We start from the raw sequence: 25,964 nt of genomic DNA, 5'->3' as shown, positions 1-25,964 counted from the left end.
AATTTCTACTGTTTTGTTCCTAGGCATAAAGCCAAGTCCATACTAAGAAATTCTAAATCCTTGATATGATTCTTTCCTCTAGTTCCTAACTCAAGACTTTCAACCTGGAGTGAGTTATCAAGGTATAATAACACATTATTTTGATATTAAAAATTATTTTAGATGGATGAGGCTTCTTTTTTATTTTTGTTGACATTTAACGGGCATTGAACCAGAGACACAGGGAGAGAAACACACACACACACACACACACACACACGCACACATACACAGAGGGAGAGAGAGAGAAAGAGAGAGAGAGAAATCTTCCATCCACTGGTTTACTACTCAAATGGTCACAAGAGCCAGAGTTGGGCCAAGCTGAAGTCCAGAGCCTGGGATACAATCCAAGTAACCACATGGGTAACAGGATCCCAAGCACTTGGGTCATCTTCTACTGTTTTCCCAAGTGCATTAGCAGAGAGATAAAGCTGAAGTAGGGCAGCCAAGACTGGAACTACTGTTTTCTCAAGTGCATTAGCAGAGAGATGGAGCTGAAGTAGGGCAGCCAAGACTGGAACTGGTGCTCATGTGGGATGCTGGCATCACAAGCTGCAGCTTAACCTGCTGTGCCACAACATCAGTCCAATAATCATTGTTAATATCAATCATTTTAGATATACTTAGTGTTCATTAGAAAAACATGGCACTATTCTATTAGGCCTATATATTTATAAAAATTTTAACAAAATTGTAAATAACATAAAGATAATTAAATGAAATTTAAATGATATTATGTGATAATATTTGGAAAATATTCAGGTAGGGCAAAAATGTGACTGTTATTATTAAGTCACTAAAAGCATCTTTAAAACACCATCATGATAGCCTTGGGATATGCCTCATCCAGCTACACCTGATAACATTTTTGTATTTTTTTGTATTTTCATAAAGTCATAATACTCTGCTCAGACTAGAATGATGACTTAATTGTCACTTCCTCTTCTAACATTTAGTTTATATTAAGAGCTTAAATATGCTTTCTATCTAGTGTTAAAATAACTTTTAGTACAGATGTCATCCTGATAGTGTTGGGATCTTCATGACAAGCAGCCTTGTTCTGGAAGCATTTTTGGGTTTCTGTTCTGAGCCAAAGGTTTGGCCCAATGAGTAAGTGAATGAGAATGTATGATGTAGGTGTTATTTACTGTTTGCTGAACTGAATTGATTAGGGCCCTGAATGATCCAACTCCATGAAGGTCTCCATTGTTAAACATTGCTTCAAATTTAGATAGCAATGATGAATCACAGCTTCAAGAAGACTGTATTTAAAATAAGCATCTGCTGCCTGCAAATAGAACTAGTTCCAGTTGTAGAGTTTTAAGGAATATCTTATCAAATCAGTTCTTATCAGCAAAAAATCCTCATGAGCATGGGATAGAAAAAGACAGGAATAAGGAAAACATCATCATAGCCAAGATGGCCATTTGTACAGAATTTTACTATTTGCATCTTCTTTCTTCACCTCAGACATATTTTATCCAGGAGATAGTGTTGTTAACAGTTCCTTGCTCACTGAAATAATGCAAATGAATGTGTGGAATACAGGGCCAGCTTTTTTCTAGCTATTTCATATTCTTAGTGGACTTTCACTTTTTAACTTATTCTCTCAACTCACAAATCATTACTCTGTTTTTGGTCAAATTTTATGTCAAGATGAGAAACAATCTTATACATGGGTGACATACTCTCCATTCATACAAGGGTATTTCAAAATTTTGTGAGGAAATTGAATTAAAATATGTTTATTTTGTTGTAAAAGAATTTTGAAATCTGGTTTTCTTCATAATACACATTTTCCATGAATTTTGGAATAACCCTCATACATTCTGTCTTTATTCAAGCTCTTTTCTTTGTCTTGTATAATTCAGTAGAAGAGATTATCTTTTAAATTATTTTAAAGTTAGTTTTAGAGTTTTTATCTTTGGATCTGTATTTCAGTGATTCAAATACATGAATAAATTCTTTTTTTAAAGATTTTATTTATTTATCTGATAGGTAGAGTTACAGACAGTGAGAGGGAGAGACAGAGAGAAAGGTCTTCCTTCCATTGGTTCACTCCCCAAGTGGCCACAATGGTCCAAGCTGTGCCGATCTGAAGGCAGGAGCCAACTTCTTCTTCCTGGTGTCTGATGCGGGTGCAGGGGCCCAAGCAGTTGGGCCATCTTCTACTGCATTCCCAGGCCACGGCAGAGAGCTGTATTGGAAGAAGAGCAGCTGGGACTTGGACCCATGTGGGATGCCAGCACTACAGGCAGAGGATTAACCTACTGCCCCACAGCACCGGCCCCCATAAATTCTTTTAATAGAGTTGGATATGAAATGGAAGATTTTTTATTGACTAAAACTAATTGTAAATACATGATACATAGTGTCTACTTCTAATTTCAAAGCTAGTTGGTAAATAAAATTTTCAGAACATTTAATAGGGTAGTGCTTAGTAAATTTTTTTCTATCCTGTTTCCCAGAGAATAGCATAGATGAAATAACTGAATATGTTTCTTCTAAGCCAAAATTATAAAAGGGATGATGAGTCAATGGAAGACTCTACTAGCTAACAAGAAAATTCTCAGGAGAAAATGTGATATGTTTTCTTCACTAGAAGCTAAAATGAAATCACCTTTAAGGACTATGTAAATCAGATTTCAATCAAGAAAGTAGATCCCAGGTTCATTATGAAGTGAGGGCTTTGGAATAGGGATTAGCTGTTACACTACTGCAAAAGGAGCTGTAGATTAAGATTTATAATGGAAGAACCAGAGAATCAGAGTAAAGTTGCCAAGCCGTCCTCTGGAAGAATTGGTAATTATTGATCATTTGAGCTTACATGTGAATCCAAGAATTCAGACATGCCTGTCCATTAGTGTGAGGCCATGAAGAGGAGCTTGTGGGAAAGTCTACAGAACCCAAACAATGCTACATCTTCTTCTGATAGGCCCACAGTTGCAACTGATCAGCAGGACCAGAAAGTCAGCATGTCAGCAAGATCAGCTGGATATGAAGAGATGGTAAATGGGGGCATTCTAAAACCTACCAGTAGCTCTCAGTACCTTTTCCAAAACATTTAGAAGTATGACTCAGGGAAGTTTCTCCTGTTTCACTATTTCCTTTCCCATCTCATTTAAGTTTGCTCAACTTCATTCAGAGAAAATTAATCAGAAATGTCTCAAGAATAGTGAACATAGGAAAGAAGCTACAAAAGAGGAGCTTTGTGTTTTTGGACAGCCACAAAGAAGGGCACTGATTTTTTTTTTTCATAAAAAAACTTAAGAAGGTGGTTACAAAACTCAGCTACAAAATGCTACCTGGAGGAGGATTTGATCAAGATCAAATTGTGGTGTAAGTTTAATGATTGAAAGTGGTTCATTGTTTCTTCTAAATATATAACCGAACCTTGTTATTAATTCTGTAAATATTCTTGCAAGATTTATCTCCATCCTTTCCAGCCTCAATATTGTCCTGCACACACATTATCTCAGTCACAATGAAGTCTCCATTACTTTTCAAATATGCCATTCGCCTCCTGGCCTCTAAGCTGTTATGCATTTTGTCTAAAACCTTCTGAGCAACACAGAATGTGCATCTATTTTGGACTCAGGTTATTAGTCTTTCAGCTGGGTTACTTTTTTCATCTCTATCTTATATTTTAATAATTTATTATTTTCTGAACTCCTACTGCATTGTTTTTAAATATTTATTTATTTATGTATTTAAAAGGCAGATTTACAGAGAAGCAGAGAGAGAGAGAGAGAGAGAGAGGTCTTCCATCTATTGGTTCACTCCCCAGGTGGCTGCAACAGCCAGAGCTGGGCCAATTTGAAGCCAAGAGCCAGGAGCCTCCTCTGGGACTCCTATGTGGGTGCAAGGTCCCAAGGACTTGGACCACTCTCACTGCTTTCCCAGCCCACAGCAGAGAGCTGGATCAGAAGTAGAGCAACCGGGAATCAAACCGGTGGCCATATGAGATGCTGGCACTGCAGGTGGCGGCTTTACCAACTATGCCAGAGCACAGGCCCCTACATCACTGTTTAAATATAATGGAAAAATATCTTATTTATCACCCCTTCACCTGGAGAGTACGCTCTATAAGAGACACTCCTCTAAATAGTTTAATTTGTATTGGTAATCTGTTCTCAGTTCCTTGCTATTTGATCTCTGGCTATGATTTTTTTTCATAAAATTTATTTCATGACAATTTTTTAAAGATTTATTTAATTATTTGAAAGGCAGAGTTACAGAGAGAGAGAAGGAGAAGCAGAGAGAGAGAAAAAGAGGTCTTTCATCTGATGGTTCACTTCCCAAATGGCTGCCGTGGCCAGAGCTACAGTGATCTGAAGCCAGAGTCCAGAAGCTTCTTCCGGGTCTCCCACGTGGGTGCAGGAGCCGAGTTGCGCCATCCTCTACTGCTTTCCAAGGCCATAGCAGAAAACTGGATCAGAAGTGGAACAGCTGGGAATCCAACTGGTGCCCATATGGGATGCAGGCACTGTAGGCAGCCGCTTTACCCTCTATACCACAGCACTGGCCCCCCTGACAAATTTTAATGTATGGTCAAGAAGGCTAATGTCAAAATAATCATATTAGCACATGTTGCAGTCAAGCCTATGAATCTTATTTTTGAAGATGATATTTGCTACATCTCTTCACTAGAATGGAATCTTTTTTAATTTGGGAAAAATGTCATATTCATATTCATATACCTGTCACCTAGGGAGATGACTTTTATAGTTTATTCAATGAATGATTTTCCAAGAAAATCATAAAATGTAGGATTTCACCAAGAACTACACAAAAATGTAGCATCAAGTAAACACTTCAAAAAATAAATTGATAATGTAGCACTGTGAGTTGATTTGAAAATGAGGAATAAATGGGAAGCATATGCATTTTTTATTTTGAGACAATTTGGCCAATTGGTTATGTAGATAACACAGTTATTGTGTCCACAAAACAAGATGTGCTATAAATTAATGTAAAAATGTAAAATTGCTTATTAATTAATTTTATTTTTGTTTATATTGAATTTATGTTTTATATATTAGGTTAAATATGTTCTATTACAAAAATTAATTTTACCTATTTCTTTTTACCTTCTTAATGTGGCTACTAGAAAGTTTTAAATGAAGTATGTAGCTCTCATAACTTATTTACTGGACAATGCTATTTGATATTTACTTCCTGAATAACCTTAGAATGCTAAAATTGTTCTGGAGTAAAGATTTGTTTGACTGAAATGAGGAAATTTTCTTTTGAGTAAATTAAAACCCTGTAGAAGTTTACATTAAGTTCTAGGATTATTTCAACCAAAATTCCATGCTGAATACTAAATAACTAGATTATTTTCTATATAGACTTTCGGAGAGCAGTTTATAAGATTACGTGGGAGTTACAATATATGCACATATTCTGTTATATATTAACAAGATAGGTGCTCAGGTAAGACTCCCACACCTACTTAGAATGCTGGCTTAAAATTTTCTACCACTAACGTAACTTTGGATAAAGAAAGAAAGAAAGAAAAAAGAAACTAGCAATAGTACAATGAATGCTACATACTGTACTTAAACAGCAAATATTGTTTCTCAGAAAATGATCTGGGCTATGGAAGGATACAAAAGAAAGGAGGAGTGAAAGATGAGCTTTCCACACACTTGCTGAATATTTTGAGTATACGTTTTGCTCCTTACCATAACTACAGGCCTTCTTCTGAGTTCTCTGTCAATTCCTTTGTGCCAACTATCATGCTTGTTGTGAGATATTTGAGGGAAAAGAAATGTGAAGTCACCACTGTTTCATTGGTCATTGAATTCTGGGCCTCTTCCACAATTTTCCTGATGTCTTGCGGAATCCTCAAAGAGCTTTTGCATGCATTCTCTCCAGGTTTTATCCATTGCAGAAGACATAGTGATGGTATTTACTTCACCTTATCCAGACTGGATAGTCACTCAAACTCCAGAAATATGATGGTGTTTGTTTATATTTTAATTATTCTAAATGAAAGGATATCCCCTTTCCACCTCAAAATCCACTTAAAAATAAAAATGCAAACCTGAACAGAAATGAAAATAAAATATCAAATATTCTAATACTCTATCAATTTATATGATTTGGAGAAAAGTGAAATGTCACCTTCTAACTCAGTTGCCACTTAAATATAAAATATGATATTGTATGACTTTCAAAATATAATGTTTTAGCTGGTGCCGCGGCTCACTTGACTAATCCTCCGCCTGTGGTGCCAGCATCCCGGGTTCTAGTCCCGGTTGGGGCACCAGAATCTGACCCGGTTGCTCCTCTTCCCATCCAGCTCTCTGCTGTGGCCCAGGAATGCAGTGGAGGATGGCCCAAGTGCTTGGGCCCTGCACCTGCATTGGAGACCAGGAGGAAGCACCTGGCTCTTGACTTTGGATCGGTGCAGCGTGCCGGCCACAGTGCACCGGCCATAGTGGCCATTTGGGGGGCGAAACAACGGAAAGGAAGACCTTTCTCTCTGTCTCTCTCTCTCTCTCTCTCACTGTCTAACTCTACCTGTCAAAAAAAAATATTAATGTTTTGAGGAGGGCGGCATTCTATCTAGAGGTTAAGGCACTCATGTCCCACATAGATAACCTGGGTTCCACACCCAGGTCTGATCTCTGATTCCAGCTTCCTGCTAATGCAGACCTTGTGAGGCAGGGGTAATGGTTTCATTAATTGAGTTTCTGCCCACCCTCACCACCACCCTAATACACACACATTGAAGACTGAATTTTGTTCCTTGTATCTGGATCCAACCTGGCCCGTTCTAAGCTGTTGTAAGCATTGGGAGAAAACCAGTGGATGGCAACTCCCTCTCCCTTATCTCTTTGCCTCTCAAATTTTAAAAATTAAAAAAAAAATTAATACTTGAGGAAATATTTTTTAAAAGTGAATATGATGTAAATAGGTGACTGATTTTTAGTCCACTGATTCAGAATTAGAAATTTGGCACACAAAAATGATGTCCCTGAATTAGACATTTTTAAAGATTGTCATAGGACCAAATTTCACATTTCAAAAGAAACATGAAACCTTGCCACCTATGGAAAATATTTGGAATCAAAACAACTGGCCTTCTTTCCTCCAACAAAATCCACAGCATGATTTAGAGTAAGTGGGGCACTGAGGGGAAGTCCACAGAGAAAGCTATTCACCCTGCATTTCCTCTGTAAATAAATAACACTCTTTATACATGGTCATGTCTTAGACATACTGAATAGTAACTCTGCAAAATCTGCCAACAGAAAACTCAAATATATTTCAAGAATAAAACTTCGCTCATATCTATATAACAGCGGCAAAACAGGAGTCAACAGGAGACAAAATGCTGAGCTGGAGAAATTTCCACTACTTTCAATATGAGAGTTGTAGGTCCCACAGAGTGGGACCAACTACTGTTGTTTTTAGTATTGTTTGTCCTTCATTGTTTGACCCTGGGTGTGTGCAGGATGTGTGGTTCTTCCTAGACAGACAACAGTAGGTCCTCAAGGAACTAGGAAGTGTGAGAGGTGAGGAGAGGAAGGAATTCAGGAAATCAAGCCCAAATAATTGTTTATAAACTTTGGACTCATTCCCACCAACGGCATGTGGATCTGATGCTATTCATCATATGAAAGATTGAGAACTGAACAAATATACCATTGTCCACATCTGGGACTACCAACTGGGTATCACATAAGCTGAACCATTCAAATAAGAAGCTATTCAAAGTATGATGGAGTCACATTATGATAAACTCTTCATAAGTTGAAAATGCATTTAAAACATAACCCACTGAACGCCATAGTTCAGCAACACAGCACACTGTAGAGTATTAATTGTACAACTGATATAGATGACCTAGATATATGGGAGGATCGTGTAAATTTTAGTATATGTGCTGCCAAAGCGAGCACAGGATGGTGTAAATTTAATTCTACACTATTTTGTATAAGAAACATGAGTATTAACAAGTGTTGGTATCTGTGAATGTACTGGAATCAATTCCTTGTGGAAATTCTTACTTATCTTTCAGGTTTTGCTGAGATAAAGAACAAGAGAGTAGAGACAACAGACTGGAAGTCATGAGACTGTGCCAGAGGAATGCCACTATGAAATCCATTGGAAAAAAATCAACAGCCATATGAAAAAGTAGTCCAAGTTAGCTGATAATCCAATTTTGTAGAGACCTTACTAGGTATACTTTTTGCAGTTCTCTATAGAAATGGAACCCACAAACTATATATGCATTATGAGGAATTGGCTCATGCAGTTAAGAGGGCTGAGAAATCGCATGATCTGTTCTCTGCAGTCTAAAGTCTTAGGAAAGGTGGCGATGTATTTACAATTTAAGGTTTAGAGGGGCCGGGTCTGTTGCATAGCGGGTAAAGCCACTACCTGCAGTGCCTGCATCCCATATGGGCACCAGTTGGAGTCCTGGCTGCTCCACTTCCGATCCAGCTCTCTGCTATGACCTGGGGAAGCAGTAGAAGATGACTCAAGTCCTTGGACCTCTGCACCCAGATATGATACCTGGAAGAAGCTCCTGGCATCTGCTTCAGATGGGCACAGCTCCAGCCCTTGTGACAAATTGGGGAGTGAACCAGCAAATGGAAGACCTCTCTCTCTTTCTGCCTCTCCTTCTCTCTCTGTGTAACTCTTTCAAATAAATAAATTAATCTTTAAAAAAATAAAAATAAAAGGTTTGAGAAACAGGAGAGCCAAGGGTGTAAAAACTGCCTCCTTGGAAGAAGACAAGTGTGCCAGTTCAAGGATGCAAGCAGAAAGCAGTAAGAAAAATGGAGCAGTCTCCTTCCTCTACCTTGTTGTTCTATTAGGGTCCTCAATACATTGGATAATGGCCAAAATAGATTGGGGTGGACAATCTTCTGAGTTCTACAATTCAAATGCTAATCTCTTCTGAGGACTCTCACAGGTGCATTCAAAAATAATGTTTAAACTAGGCAGCCAGTGGCACTATGAAGTTGCCACATAGATGGGCTTCAATGGCAAAATCAAAGGTAAACACCATTACATTACCTGGATTTCTGTTTCCCTTTTCTTGTGTACGATAGGGTCAATCATTGTATATGTAACAGAGGAAAAATTCTATGTTACCATTTTGTTTCTAGAATATAGTGCTGGACAGAGGAAAAAAAAATCAGAGGTGACTATTTTGGTTGCAGGGGACAGCGTGTGATGGATGAGTAAAAGTCTAGAGAAAGCTGTTGCAACTTAATTCTTTTCTGAGATACAGTAGCCCAATCCAAGACAGTAAACCAGATCATCACATGCTCAAGAGGCATCTCATAGGCAGCACCAACCTATCACGGGAAAGTGAACTCCTTTCTAAGTAAAGGAGAACTCTACCTTAATATGTTCACCCTGACCAAAGTGGCATTATAAATCATGTCAGTATAAGGAAGAAAAAAAAATATAGACTTCTATACAAGTCTAGATTCCTCGTGGATGTCCTTAATGATTTAAGGGGTCATGATTTCAAGAAAGTTGCCCCACATACTGACATCATCAACATCCAAATCTTTTAAGTACTTCCATAATGGAACTACTTAAACAAATATCCCTGTGGACACACACAGAATAAATTATGCTCAAGTAAACTAAATATCCAGGCAAGAACATAATATAAGGCCAGATTCCATATTGAAAAGTCTTTAAATATACCAATATACACTTCTAGGAGATCATTCCAGATTCTCACTTGTTATTCAAATTTTCAAGACCTCGTCAAAAAGTGAGTCTTCTACTCATAACCCTTCATGGAAATTGTAGTTTACAAGTCTGCTGGTGACCTTGAATAGACACTTTATCAGAGATAGTTTCTGAAGAGTTCATTTGTGGAGTGATTCTCAATCCATGCAGATGAGAATGGCCTTTTTTAAATTTTATTTATTTATTTGACAGATAGAATTACAGGCAGTGAGAGGGAGAGATAGAGAGAAATGTCTCCCATCTGCTGGCAAACTCCCCAAATGGCCGCAACAGCTGGATCTACGCCAATCTGAAGCCAGAAGCCAGTAGCTTCTTCCAGTCTCCCACACAGGTGCAGGGGCCCAAGGACTTTGAGCCATATTCTACTGTTTTCCCAGGCCATAGCAGAGAGCTGGATTAGAAGAGGAGCAGCCTGGACTAAAACTGATGCTCATATGGGATGCCAGCACTGCAGAGGGAGGATTAACCTACTGCACCACAGCACCGGCCCCGAGAATGACCTTTATTACAAACCAAATGCATCTGAATTTCCAGGAGTGAGGCTTGATTCTCAATATACATGAGTATTTTGGAAGTCTTCAGTGATTCTAATGTGAATTCAAGGTTAAGAACTGCCACACATGCCCTAAGCAAATAGTAACTATATACAGCTATTCTGAGGCTGATTTGAGCTTTTTATTTCATTGAAGAAATGGAAAAGATTTGGAAGTGAAATTATATTATACATTCTTACTGGTGATTTACTTCTTATATTCTTCCATCTAGAAGGGAGATCCATTCATTTGACCATAAGCTAGACTTCAAATATTGAGGCATTGATGTGGTATTGGTCCTGAATGGGACAAATAGGAAGTGGGACGAATTAAACATCCCAATTCCTGTCCTTGGAACCAAGTTCCGGATAACTATATCCTCTGTATCCGAGAAGTAGGTAGCAACCTTCATGTCCACAAGAAATTGAGCTGGCTGTATTCCAACAGGTCATAATCATTTGTTTTGAGCCAGGTCAGTAATTGCTCCAGCATTTAAGATGGAGAGTAGATTAGTCAAGCATGTCCATTTCACATTTATACATAATCCCATGTTTAGTTCATATGTAGGCTGATATGGCTACCACTTGCTATGTGATGATAGAGTGGATGTAACTGTGTATCACTGAGACCACTAAATATGGTTATATGATGCCCATTCTCCAGTTAACTAGATATGCTGAGCCAATAGATTTCATGGTGTACTATTCCAGGGAGATCTGGTCAAGGTTTCTTGGTACATGATTTATTTAATACTGTCATTCTAATCCACAGGGCTTTAGCAAAGAATTTATTTCTTTATACATCAGTGTTCCACTTATTGTTTTGCTACCTGGGATATCCAATACAGCACATGGCTTATAAGTAGTTTGCTTTCCTTGTCATACAGCAGATCAAAGATGATATTGGCTAAACTTGCCACAGAAAAAGTAGTCTGGTAAAAATTCACTAAAAATTCTCGGTCTCTATCTTATATCCTGGTAGTTACTATCATTGAAAACAATACCTAAAAAGCAGGATGTGCTTAACAGATAGGTTGTGGTTATTATGCTCAGTACAAATCATAAGGGCTATTCACATTTTGTTGCAGGGACTCCTAATTTCCTACCCAGTGTGAATTAATTTCTTCCTCACTAGGGAAACTCCAGTTAAACGAGACATAAGTTGAAGGTTTCTAAGAAAAATGCTTCCTTGCTTATTATATGTCTGACTTTTCCTGTATCTTACATGTGAACATGGTGTCTAGAGCCAGTAGAACCATTTGAAACAATGATTGAAATCTAAAACGAAATCCAGTCATTTGCAACAAAATGGAGGAATCTGGAAAACATTATGCTGAGTGAATTCAGCCAGTCCCAAAGGGACAAATATCATATGTTCTCCCTGATTGGCGACAACTAAGTGAGCACCAAAGGGGAAACCTGTTGAAATGAAATGGACACTATGAGAAACAGTGACTTGATCAGCTCTTGTCCTAACTGTTGATGTACAATGTAATACTTTATCCATTTTAGCATTTTCTCTTTGTTTTGTTCTAGTACTATTGGTTGAACTCTGTGATTAACGCACAATTATTCTTAGGTGTTTAAATTTTAACTGAAAAGTGATCCCTGTTAAATATACGAGTGGGAATAAGAGAGGGAGGAGATGTACAATTTGGGACATGCTCAATCAGACTTGCCCCAAATGGTGGAGTTAGAATCATGCCAGGGGATCCCAATACAATCCCATCAAGGTGGCATGTACCAATGCCATCTTACTAGTCCAAGTGATCAATTTCAGTTCACAAATGATTACACTGATAGGTCTAAGAGTCAAAGGGATCACACAAACAAGTCTAGTGTCTGCTAATACTAGCTGATAGAATCAAAAAGGGAGAGCACGGTCCATCATGGGAAGCGGGATTCACAGTAGACTCATAGAATGGCAGATGTCCTAAATAGCACTCTGGCCTCAGAATCAGCCCTTAAGGCATTTGGATCTGGCTAAAGAGCCCACGAGAGTATTTTAGGCATGGAAAGACAAGACACCCTGGGGAAAAAAAAAAAAGACCTAAATGGAAGATCTCTGCGAGTGAGATCCCAGTGGAAAGAACGGGGCCATCAAAGAAGGAGGTACCTTTTTCTGAAGGGAGGAGAGAACTTCCACTTTGACTATGACCCTGTCAGAATAAGATAGAAGTCGGCGAACTCAAAAGGCTTCCATAGCCTTGGCAACTCATGACTAGAGCCTAGGGAGATTACTGATGCCATACACAAGAGTGTCAAATTGCTAAGTCAACAACAGGAGTCACTGTGTACTTACTTCTCATGTGGGATCTGTCCTTAGTGTGTTGTCCAACGTGAAGTAATGCTATAACTAGTACTGAAACAGTATTTTACACTTTGTGTTTCTGTGTGGGTGCAAACTGTTGAAATCTTTACTGAATATATACCGAATTGATCTTCTGTATATAAAGATAATTGAAAATGAATCTTGATGTGAATGGAATGGGAGAGGGAGCGGGAGATGGGAGGGGTATGAGTGGGAGGGAAATTATGGGGGGGGGGGAAGCCATTGTAATCCATACACTGTACTTTGAAAATTTATATTTACTAAATAAAAAATAAATAAAAAATATAGGAGGTTAAAAAAAAAGAAATCTACTTTGAAGGAAAAGTATTGAGAATTGCAGGCTTTGGAGCAGATACCATTGAAAGTCCATATAATATCTGCAACATTTTTATTTAGACTTATGAAATCTTAAGAAAAATATTCTCAAACCTCATAATTTATTTAAGCCACTATTTTCATAGTGATGAAGATCATGTGACAAACAGATCTTTTATAGTCATATGTTTCTGAGGGGAAGATGATAACAAGGAAAACAACTACTCAAAAAATTGGGAGAAATAAGTCGAGCTCATTCAAAGTTAATAAGGAAACCAAGTGGTTGGAACATCTGGAAATGCCTTCAGGAAGCAAAAGATGAAGTAGACAATGAAAATGGGGTAGGCAGAGACAAGCCAGAACATGATAGACTGAGATGCAAATAATACACAGGGACCTCAAGAAATTCTTGAAAATAATTTAAAATATAAGCATTTTTGGTACAAAACTATCTGAAATTCATGTGTATGATGGGTCTATAAGTAGTTCATGGAAATGTGTACTGTGGAAAAACTAAGCATGGATTTCAATTTCTTTTACACCAAAATAAAATAGTGTTTTGATTCCATTTTTTTCTACAAACTTTTTTGAAGGAGTATTATATATTAAAGACCTTCTCTTACCATGTGCTCCTTATGTATGGCTTTGTGTGTCTCTCTGGGTCAGGGACATATTTTTAATGATAGTAAATTGTAATGAGTAGCCAGGAATAATGTATGAATGTGTATATAACTGACATAGTACAGTAATTAAGATATCTCACCTTTTAGATAACTGTGTCAAAAATGATTAGAAAAATGATATAACACTAGTGATATTTTACATTCTTAAGAAAAATAATCATGAAAGCATTTTCTCAGAAGATGCATATTACTTTGAAATAAAGTATATTAGAGCTTCTGCAAAAGACAAAGATGGAACTCAGCATAAAATCAAGAATAATTTGGAAGAACCCAGCAAAAGGATTTGATGCAATATAAATAAAAATATACTTCCCATAATTATAATATCCTGCTTTAGGACATTAATATGTTTACCATCATACAAACTGTTCAAACACACACTATGATTTGAAGAGGAGATTCAAGGAAGTAATGTCTCACTATCCCAGGTGATTCTGAAGTCCCAAATGTTCCCAAGTTTAGATACCTGGAATGAATGCTTTATATTATATTTTGAGAAGCCATTTGTACTGGCCTAATCCAAGCAGTGTTATAATAGATGTGTAAAAAAAAAGTGAAGATAATAAATTGGTATAGACCTCTGATCTACAACAGCAAAGCTGCATTCTTTAGCCCCCTTTTTGGACAGTCTAAAAGCAGTGGACATACCAAATTTGTTTTTCCTTTAAAATTATGTTTATCACATTTTCAGTGATCTGCATTGTGCTTTTTGAATAGTGGGCAATTAATAATACTGGGAGAATTGAATTTTCAGTGTCTTCATCCTTATAGTTTTGGGAAATATCTTTAATTCATCAATATTTATACTGCCCTAATGACTTTCAGAATATTTAATGAATTGTGACAGCAAACCCATTTACTAACAGGCATAGACATTTACAATGTTTTTCAATCATTTCCACTTTCTCTTGATGAAAGGACATTGAATTTCATTCAATATTCACATTCATCCACGCACACCTATGTCTTTGAGTAAGTACATCCAACCTCCAAGTCTTAGAAAAGGCTCTGGTTAACATAAACATATTTCACATTCCTGGGCCTGAAGGTTCATTGGAAAGAAAATTAGGTCACTGAGATGTGAGGAGATGTTTTCTGGAGAATTATAAGAGAGCATAGATGATGTAAATAGGAAGAATTTGCCACTTCCAAATATAAATAGACTGCATCCACCCGTTGCAAAGGAATTAACTCCAAGAGGGGGAGTTAATGTTCATGGAGGTGGGAAGAACTCAAGGTAAGCCCTGGTGCTGATGTTGTGAACTCTAAATGAAGTGCCAGTTAGGTTTTTTTTTTTTTTTTTTTTTTTTTTTTTTTTTTTTTTTTTTGACAGACAGAGTGGATAGTGAGAGAGAGAGAGACAGAGAGAAAGGTCTTCCTTTTGCCCTTGGTTCACCCTCCAATGGCCGCCACGGCTGGCCCGCTGCGGCCGGCGCACCACCCTAATCTGAAGTCAGGAGCCAGGTGCTTCTCCTGGTCTCCCATGGGGTGCAGGGCCCAAGCACTTGGGCCATCCTCCACTGCACTCCCGGGCCACAGCAGAGAGCTGGCCTGGAAGAGGGGCAACCGGGACAGAATCCGGTGCCCCGACCGGGACTAGAACCCCGTGTGCCGGCGCCGCAAGGCGGAGGATTAGCCTAGTGAGCCGCGACGCCGGCCACCAGTTTGGTCTTAGAACTGTTTACAGATATCTAGAAACATCCTAGCAGATACAAAGACTCAGACAAATCCAGAATGCATTGAAAAATGTTGAATAAATTTTCACTTTTATTAATCTCAATTTTTTCTGCATCTCCTTTTCTGAACATTCTTGCCTTGCTTTACTTACAAGTCTTTCTCAAGTAAGTTATGTCTTGCATATATCTATATCTTTTCATCAAATTGTGTCCTCTATTTGTAAGAACTGTGGTTATCTATTGTTTTTCAACTGTTGTCTTTAGTCTTCATTTTTGCATCATGAAGGTTATATAAAAATCTTAGCAACACACCTATTGTCACACATTTTTGGGGGGTATTACCTGATTTATTTACATGTTTGTCTTCCATGGATTTTTTCAGGCTGTTCATTAGTTCATAATCCCTAAACTCAATCGATCATCTAGTTAGTACACAATGGAGAAAAGGAATAAATGAGTGTGCCCTACTTCCTAATCCTTAAAGAGCAATATGTCAGACTATTGTAAGTAGCATCATAATTAGAATTCTGTATGTACATCAAAGTTTGACTCATTTCCTGCCCATGGATATTTTTTATCTTTTTTTAAAATAAGGCATAACACTTTTTCACAAACACATTATAGGATAAACACAATAAAAAAGGAAAAAGAGAGACTTCTCAAAGAAGTTTAATCTTAAAAAAAGAATTTTTTTCTACATGCATGAGCATCTCAAGATTTCAATAGCTTTTCACTTCAGGAATTTGAGATTTATAAACATTTTACAAATCTGATCTGAAAAACCAATAACTTGAGTAATCGGTGCATTAATGCAAAAATTAATCATGAACTTGTTGCTTTTCATATATCATGTTTATTAAACATTTTAGTGTCGATAATTTCTTAAGAATATAACATTTAACCTTGTAATGGAGCTAATACCAATTATATTCATGGGTGTGTATTTGAATTTTTTAAACATCTTTGAGTAAAATGAATGCCACTGTCTTTAAATTGTGCTTTGGAGCAAAGACAAAGAAACAGCTCAGTTTTTCCAACTTAAAAAAAAAAAACATTTAATGATCCCATTTTATGGAATTTGTTAATGACATTATATTAAGTGTTCTTATTTTTGCTTCTGTTTACTGCATCTGTTACTGAAGTCAATCTATGATTTCTAAACATTGGTAATTTTACATAGCTTGATTTATATACTGATTTAAGTTGGGTTCCAAGAAAAATCCTAAAAAGTAAAGATCAGCATTTAGCTATTTCTGCCATCCAACCATATATTTTCAACCTGATGTGAGTTATCATGGAATCTATATAAGAAAGTATAGATATTAATATAACATTTTAGAAATAAAGCATAATAATCTCTCCATCAAAAAGGGAATTAAAAGTTAACTGAGGTTCTGAAAGAGCATGTGCTTTGATGATTGTTCCCACCTGTTTCTTTTTTAATTATAAAGTGGCAATTGTACTATCATTAGAAATATACATTTACATGTAAAGTTTTGCATTCAAACCTTTTCGATTGTCTATAACTTAAGACCACAGATGAAATAAAAATTCTAAATAGTATATCCTGATTTCAGAACCTTACGTATATACACATATATATTTGTAGAACAATCCACTGTTTCAATGTAATTCTGACTTTAAAAATGTTATTTACAATTTTATGACAGAGATATAATCTCGGGCTTTTATGTTGTTAAAATGAGCAGTGAATTTTTATGCCTTACTGTGTCTTACCTTGTGCAGATGAAATTAAGCAACATCATGGAAAATCTTCTTAAGAGAAAAGCCTTGTACACCCAGCCATGAGGATAAAATAGTAGATCTGCTATTTATATGTGTGTCTTAAAAACTTATAGTTGATGTAGTCATGCTTCTTTACCAAGAAATCAGGGATGCTACATTAAGACTTTCAGACTTGTGAACAGACAACAAAGTCATTCTTCATCCATTATTCTTATCTCAATACCCTCATCTCTTGCTAGCAGCAAAGAGGACAACCCATCTAGATACAATAATGTCTACAGTGTTGCCATTTTGTCAAATAGAAGAGTTTTGCTAAGCAAGTGTTCTGAAATTAAAATGAAGCCCATTACACATCACATGCTATTACGTTGATACCTCTTTATTGCACCAATCCGTGGTGGCTAAAAATATTCTATAACATCCATATGCAAAATTCAAACTTGCAACATTACTATGATCAAGAAGAGGATGCTTTGTTGTCCTCTCATTGCCTGAACACAAAGTCTCTATATTAGCAAGCAGAACTTCAGCACCATCCGTTTCTGTACCACAAACTTCTGGCTTCAAATAAAATGAGATTTAACTAGAAGGCTATTTTGTGACCCTCAAGTTTTGTTTTCATTGTTTAGTCCATGAATTTTGAGACGTACAAGAATAAGGACTCTTACAACAAACATGTCTTAATTTACATCTACATAGCCAATTACAAAGTTTACTAAGCAAGTTTTTCTTGAGACTACTCCAACATGTTTTGAAGATCTTACTTCACTTAAAGGAGAGTGTGATGGATGAATTGAAGGCTCAGAAATCAGAACAATGAAAAACAGAATTATTTTAGTTGTTCATATTTTGGAGTAAAATTGGTAACTTTACGTTTATAATGGATTTTTTTAAAACCTAGGCAGCAAATACTTACTTTTTCTATTAAGGGTTTCATATATTTTCAAACTAGGCAGCAGTTAAGAAAACATTCAACCCGTGCTCTAAACTATAATTTTTGGAAGTATATGTGTAAAAGAAATATGAGACTGCCAATTCATTCTCTAAAATGTATTGGAAAGAAAAAAAGCTAATTTCCAAAGCATTTTTATTGTAGTGGACATTTTCTTAACATGATATGGAGAAAAACAATATGCAAATTGTGTGGTTAGAACTCTTTTTAACTGCTAGAAAGGAGACAAACATACATGTAGGTGATTAATGACTGAAAGTGGAGGGATTTTGTGGGAGATCCATAACTCTTATGATATTTTTCACAATTAATTGCATTAAGCAGATTCCATCATAAAATCATCAGGGTAATTGAGGACTGTGAATTCTATCAAATGTGTCACTTGTGAAATTATTTACTGTGTTATTGATGTGTATGTCTGTGCATTACCACAAAATCTCAAGTAATTTCATACGAAAACAGTGGTGACCAATTTTGTTGATGCCTCTATTTTATTTTTTTTTTCAAAGAAAATAAGGCTTTGTGCTTGGGATTTGTTTGGTCCTGGAAGTGACAGGAATATTTATGATCAAGTTGAATCAAGAGTGACAAGGAATATACAGTCAGATTTGTATTTTTTTACAAGAATATTCTTTTCCTACAAGAGCAACATTCCTTTTTAAGTATTTTACTGTTTATTTTCCAAATATTTTGATTAAACAAATATCTCTTGCCAAACAGCATTCAATATTCTTGTCTAAATGCATAGCATCTATTTTTCCCAACTGATCCGGCTAACTCTTTTGATTCAATTTTCTGCTATCACCATGATAACAGAAATAGGATACTTGGTGAAGCACACAGACTTCTATTGAAGAATAATGATTGTGTAGAGTGAGGGAAACTATGCTTGATCTTGAAGGAATACAGCAACCAAATGGCAAGGTTTGAGGTGAGGGCCTAGAGCTTCTGCAAAGTATATATATTTTAGGAAGTCATATTTGGAACATACATGCTGGACAGTAGAGATAATAGGAGAAGTCACATGCTAAGTCTTCTCATTGATAATATCCATAAATCTGCATACATTTGATATCATTCTGTTTTGTTTTATTTTGTTTTAATTTGGATGTCTCTACACCATTCCTGATTTGTAGGACTGAGTAAATCTGTTTATCCCAATGCAACTGTATAGCATCCATGTCTTCCTTAATATTTTTCTAATATTTTAGAGTTCCTAATTATAGATTTGCCTGCTTTTACACTGAATGTCTCTCACAAAACCCTCTGTCTATTGAAGCCATGGCTGAACATTCCATAGTATTTTTCTATGACCCTTGAAAATTCAGTGTATTACTAGTACACTTCTCTTTTCTAGAAGACAGATTTATTGTCAACTAGACTTACAAATGAGAATATATAGCAAGGAACAAACTACTGGTTTCATAATATAGTTAAGTTAGTAATTACACAGCCATGCTTCCCAATTTCTTTGCAGAGTTTAGAAATGCTATATAAATAAAACATAATTTTCTTTGACAAATTTCCTAGGACTTACTTCCTTATATATAACATTTCTTCCTTCTTTCTTGCTACACAATATGGTCTAAAACTCTTAAGACAGTTAAACAAGCACCTACATCCTGAAAGGTGTCCACAAGGCACAACGTCAGACCAAATGGTAGTAACGCAGACCTCACTGGCTGGACATAGCAATGGAAGAGAATTCTCACAATTTGCTTCAGTGTTAGCTAAGAATTCTTTCTATAAATTACCCAACATAAACAAGATTCTGGATTCATACATTTGATGAAAATATGATATTTCCTAGGAGAATCTGAAACTCTTTATGAAAATTTAAATAAATGAATGCCATTAGATTCAATATGAGATTATGCTTTTGCATAAAACAATCTGAAATAACAGTTTTAGGAATAATTTTTAAAACTTTTCTTGATGTTAAATGCTTCCTGGCTATACCTATTGGTATTAAAAGAAATTATAATTCATACATATTCAATTTCATGATTAAAAAAAATCCCAGAAACAGAATGTAATTGTATGTCAATTCCAGATTCCTAAAGAAAACACAGGATCAAACTCATACAGCACAGAGTTATTCAGAGTTTAAGCTATTAAGTACAACATCCATGTGTAAGCTCAATTCTCTAAAACCCTTTCCTTTAAGATAACAACTTTATTTCATCTTTATTAAAGTTATGTCTTCATTACAATTAGCCCAGTATTAATAACATAGTTTCATTCAAGGTGGAATCCTGATTTATTTTTTTCTTTGATTTTAGATATACTAATTTGAGCATATGAATTTGCTACCACATTGCAACAGGCAAGCTTTGGTTCAATTTGTTGTTTTTTGTTTTTGTCCTACACAAGGAAGATTTTGAGTGCAGAATCTTAGCCACTAGGTCTTGTGTTGCCATTTTATTTTTCTCTCCTTGGGTGAATTGATTAGAAGGAAATGGGTACTGGGTAGGGAAGGGAAAGGGGAGGTATGAGAGAGGGAAGAAGAGTTCTCAGCTATGTTGAGTCTTGATTCACGACTTTGCCTCCATTCATAGTTGGTGTTCCAGAGCTTTTCCTCGAACGCCCTTGTTTTTCCCCAATTTCATGTAGTGATGGTTCTCTGTACATACACACTGAAAGACAAACCACACCAATTACTTATTAGAGTGAACACCAATTAGGTGATCAATAAATCCTCAAATTTTATTTTGCAATATTTGTCATTCTCATCATCCGCAGTTCTTCCCATTATAAGTTCAGTAATACATTCATTGGATACACATGGTTCTCTTCCAGTTCTAACAGTCACAACCTTTTAAGCCATCTCGAACTGCAGAAGTGTGAATCCTTTCTGTTTACTTCTAGATAAGGATTAAGTCTTCATAGTGTCCTAACCTATATAATAGGTTTTTCATCCAGTTAGAGGAGATGTTCAAGTCAGAGCATTTCAAAGTAGAAATAGCTATTTTACTTTTTAGTTCTTTCTCTGCAATATAGTTTTGGTAGAGAAAAAAAAAAAACATTTACTGCATGCTCGCATCTTTATCCTGTTACCAGAACTATGACATTGGTATGTCAAAAGAAATATTTATTGCCAATTTTCAGGGCATCCTGAAATAATAATGAGAGGAAATAAAAAGGAAAAACGATAAAGCAATCACTCAAACTGCCATATATTTCCTTCACCTAAACTAACACCATGACTTTTCAGTTATTCATCGATACAGAATGTGCTTATGTAGCTGTGAGAATTTAGTTCACTTCTATATGAACAGTTTCTTCTCTCCTCTTATGTTTTGTCTGGCTCCCATGTCCAGTCATTGGTGAACTCCCATGCCTGTTGCAAGACGACGATTGCTTAGAAAGAACAGTATTTTCCATATAAAAGTTATTCTTATATGATAGTACCTATCAACATAGTGCATATATAATTTAGCTTCTTTATAGTGCTATGAGGTAAAAAAAAATCTTTATTAGAGCATGTAATATATTTCACTCAAACATCAGGAGTTACTTTCATTCTTCATTTAGGCACAGTTAACTATCTCCATCTGTTGAATCTATACTACAGTGGTTTAAAAGTTTGAATGTTATTTAAACATCAGATGGTTTTCTCCTTTGTGATTTGAGTGGGTAAGGTGACCAACTTGGGAGCCACAGTACCACGGGACAAATCGTGACTCAGCCACTTGCAAGCTTTGTCAACTTGGACACATTTCCACAAATGAAAAAAATGGTTTATGTGAGGATTAAATGCCTAGCTTTATAGTAAGCACACAAATATGTTTCAGAAAATTAAGGAGCTGTTCTCTTGAGGGAATTTTGGATAACAGATTTCAAGAATGCAATTAAAATTTGTTTTGGCTGAAGATATTATACCAAATCCAAAACTAGACTAAGAGAAAGGCAAGAGTACAAGTAAGATTCTCCAGAGACCATCACTGATGAGGAGGTAGGTTTCTTTAAACATAGTCAGCCACACAACTTCTTATAAAACTTTAATGTGCCTTTGAATTTCGTATAACATGGTTAAAATGCAGATTATTATTCAGAAGCTCTGGGGTGGCCTTGAGATTCTGTATTTTTTAAAAGGATTTATTTATTTATTTGAAAGTGAGAACTACAGAGAAAGAGGGAGAGAAGGAGAGGGAGGGGTAAAGAGAGAGAGACCTTCCATCCATTGGTTCACTCCCAAAATGGACTCAATAGCTGGGTCTGGGCCAGGCCAAAGCCAGGAGTTTCTTCTGGGTCTCTCAAGTGGATACATGGGCCCAAGCACTTGTGTCATCTTCCACTGCTTTCTCAGGCACATTAGCAGGGAGCTGAATCAGAAATGGAGCAGCCAGAACCTGAACTGTTGCTCACATGGAATGCCAGCATCACAGGTGGCATCACTATGCCACAAAGCTGACATCCAATTCTGTATTTTTAATAAGCTTGATATTTTTTTTTTTTTTTGACAGGCAGAGTGGACAGTGAGAGAGAGAGACAGAGAGAGAAAGGTCTTCCTTTGCCGTTGGTTCACCCTCCAATGGCCGCCGCTGCAGCCGGCGCACCGCGCTGATCCGATGGCAGGAGCCAGGATCCAGGTGCTTTTCCTGGTCTCCCATGGGGTGCAGGGCCCAAGCACCTGGGCCATCCTCCACTGCACTCCCTGGCCATAGCAGAGAGCTGGCCTGGAAGAGGGGCAACCGGGACAGAATCCGGCGCCCCGACCGGGACTAGAACCCGGTGTGCCGGCGCCGCAAGGTGGAGGATTAGCCTATTGAGCCACGGCGCCGGCTCTATAAGCTTGATATTAATGCTGGTGAAACCCAGACCACATTTCGAATGACATAATGTACATGCACAGAATATGTTTAAGTCTCTTATGAAAAATAATTCCAAACATAGATTTTTAAATTAAATTTTAAAATATTTCAATTAAGGTGCTGAGTAGTTATCCTAATATCCCCAAAGGACTAAACACTTTTCAATGAAGTAACAGAGTATACAGAGAAAACCAGCTTTTATTTCCTGCCATTTACAAATAGCTCAAAGTTGGTAATTCAAGTTGCTTTTTTATTATTACCAAAACTAGACAAGCCTTATGGAATATCCTATTCAAATATTTTTCTTCTTTAAAATATTTATTTATTTTGAAAGTCATAGTCAGAGAGAGAGGGAGAGAGAGAGAGATCTTTCATCCACTGGTTGACTCTCCAGATGGCCACAACAGTCGGGGCTGGTCCAGGCATCCCAGGAACTAGGGACTCCATCTGGGTCTCCCATGTGGATGTCAGAGACCCAACCACTTGGGCCATCTTCCATTGCTTTTCCAAGACCACAAGAAGGGAGCTGAATTGGAAGGGAGCAGCTGGGACTCAAACTAGTGCCCATTTGGGATTCCAGTGTCACAGGCAGCAGCTTACCTGCTACACCACAGTGCCTGCACCCTTATTCAAATCATGAAGTTCCTCAAGTCTGATTAGTTCATGCCTATGGTTCTGTTATAAGAAAATATCAAAACTAGAAAATGTCTATGTTTACAATATAATAATATAACCAGTCAATTTAGTCAAGAAAAATCAGTCAAACTGAATCTTACTTGTATGCATTCTAAAAGCAATTGTTGGCAGCATTGAAATTTACAGATCATTCTGGTGCCTTAGAAACACAATCTCAGTTTCTTAGGAACTAATCTAGGTGAGGCTCCATTACATGTATGAGGCCTGCTGCTAATATACCCACTCCAAGTACCATAGTTCTGACTAAAATTGAAAAGTGAGTTTCTCTTGTTCAACCTAGCATGTCTTTATTGAGTGGAATACTTAATTTTGCATAAAAACCTAAACAGATAACCAATGATAAATCAAGAATCACTAATCCCACATACAAAATCACATGTACTGTACATTCTAGTAAAATTACCCACAATTTTATACAACTCCCAGTACTAGAATTTGGAGTTCTATGGTTAATACTACATGGATTTCCAATCACTTACTACCAAGAAATTGGGAGAAATCTTTTTGCAAGCATGCCTATGGATCCATCTAGCCTCTCATCTTCAATAGGCTTCTAAATGGTGGTTCTCAGATTACTCCTATCCTATGTTAGATTCAATGTTTTTCCTCCTACTGGGTCCTAATTATCTATTGGAAAGGTCCCCAGTGTTTTGCAGTAGCTGAGTTAGTGATGTTTAATGAGAGGCCTTTCCATCACCCTCAGCCACTATGAGCCAATATTTCATTACAAATAGATTCACTTGGATTTAGCAGGTTCTACAATTCTTAAAATCTCTGCTTTCTAGATATACTTGGTTTTTACAGCATTTGCTATGTTCTACATTCTGTCGTATTCCAGCTATGAGTGCAAAATTTGATACTCTATTTCTTCTGTTGAAAAGTGCTTTCTAGACTGACAATAAAGTGAAATCTAACCAAACCAAACCCAACCAAACAAAAATTCCTCAAGCTCCCTATCTTTCTGTCTTCCAGTTCACCAATTGTATTTCAGAGAAATTCAGATTTAGTGATCCTCTCCATATGACAATCTGAAATAAATCTTCTGATTTAAGCTATTAGGAATGCTAAAAATTAACCATGGCTTACTCAGGATTTGTAACACTACATTTGTGATATGGACTTTATTTTTAGTAGGTATGATTTCATGGATGACACTTGGAAAAACCTGTAGCCAATACTTTGAGATAATATTCAATGTTTACTTTATTTATATTTTATTTTTTCTTAATTTTTATTTATTAATACAAAAAGAAAATATCTCATGTATTCCTGGATAGGATTCTAAGAATATAATGATACTTTCCTCTTTATTTTTATGTTAAAGATTATGTCCTTAAAAAGGAGAAATGCTACCTATATATCACTGAGCTTTAGTCTTTACTAAATCCATATTCTCCTTTGTAGGATTAGGTATAGGTTTTTCCATGGCAGATTTTCTACTCAGCATTTTTGTTATATTACTTTCATTGGTTCCTGTATCGCAATTGCACTAACCCAGCTATGCGTGCTTTCCTGGCAACTGTGATAGCTCAGATCCCGAGTTTATCACTTTTAATGTTCAACAATCAATTCTATTTTAGTTACCATAAATTTCTCCCAGAAAGCTCAGAGTAAGATATTAACTTTTTCTACAATCACTTCTATTTTAGTTACCATAAATTTCTCCCAGAAAGCTCAGGGAAAGATATTAACTTTTAACAAATAAAAAATAAAATATCAAGAATTTCTGTTACCTAACAGGTACAATAAGTTAGGTGCCAGGTACCATGTACCATCTTGGGTAATTTTTTGCTGAGCAGTAGTAGTCTTTCTCAGAATAACAGCTAATATTCATAGAACTCTTGATACGTCTGTATTTTACATGTAGGAAAAGTTTCTAACACTACTCTAAAAGCTAGATTTTTTTAAAAAAAATTATTTATTTATTTATTTATTGGAAAGGAATCTAAGAGAGAGAGGGAGAAACAGAGCCAAAAACTTCCAACTGATGGTTCACTCCCCAAATGCCTTCATTTGGCCAGCCTCACTGGCCAAACCCAGAAGACAGAAACTTCATATGGTTCTTCTACATTGGTGACAAGGATAGAAGCACTTGGGTCATCATCTACTGCCTCCCAGGTAAATTAGCAGGTAGTTGGGTCAGGATCTAGGGAGCCAGGACTTGAAACAGGCACTGTGATACAGGATGCACATTTCTCAAGGAGCAGCTTAACCCATTGCACTACATGACCTGCCAAACAAAAGGCAGATTTTTTTTGTTGGTCTCTTTTGCAACTGAGAAAAGAAATTGAGGAATAAAGAGTGTTAGTTTGTTCAGTGTGGCATACCCATACAGCCAGTCATCATTGAATCCATGTGTGATTAACACCATCTCCCCTGCTCTAAGCTAATGAAAGAGCTGAATGTGTTTGAGAAAAACATGGAACTGTGTTGTGTGGTCTCCAGTCAAC

The 25,964-nt window shown here is 36.6% G+C and overlaps 1 protein-coding gene across 5 annotated transcripts in view; it reads right to left on the bottom strand.

Moving 5' to 3' along the window:
• Positions 1-17,415: 17,415 nt before the first annotated feature.
• FGF12 (fibroblast growth factor 12) overlaps positions 17,416-25,964 on the bottom strand; it is a 596,835-nt gene continuing 588,286 nt past the window's right edge. For all 5 annotated transcript variants that reach the window (XM_008266666.3, XM_008266665.4, XM_051818906.2 and 2 more), the window contains one exon: positions 17,416-20,640. In XM_008266666.3, the coding sequence (XP_008264888.1) occupies positions 20,522-20,640 (119 nt within the window). In that variant the 3' untranslated portion in view covers positions 17,416-20,521. The remainder of the gene's footprint in view (positions 20,641-25,964) is intronic.

This window comes from Oryctolagus cuniculus, chromosome 4 (assembly GCF_964237555.1).
Source record: "Oryctolagus cuniculus chromosome 4, mOryCun1.1, whole genome shotgun sequence".
In the NCBI taxonomy this organism is placed as follows: domain Eukaryota; kingdom Metazoa; phylum Chordata; class Mammalia; order Lagomorpha; family Leporidae; genus Oryctolagus; species Oryctolagus cuniculus.
The sequence above is the reverse complement of the archived record's forward strand: the minus strand, read 5'-3'. Positions and strand labels throughout refer to the sequence as shown.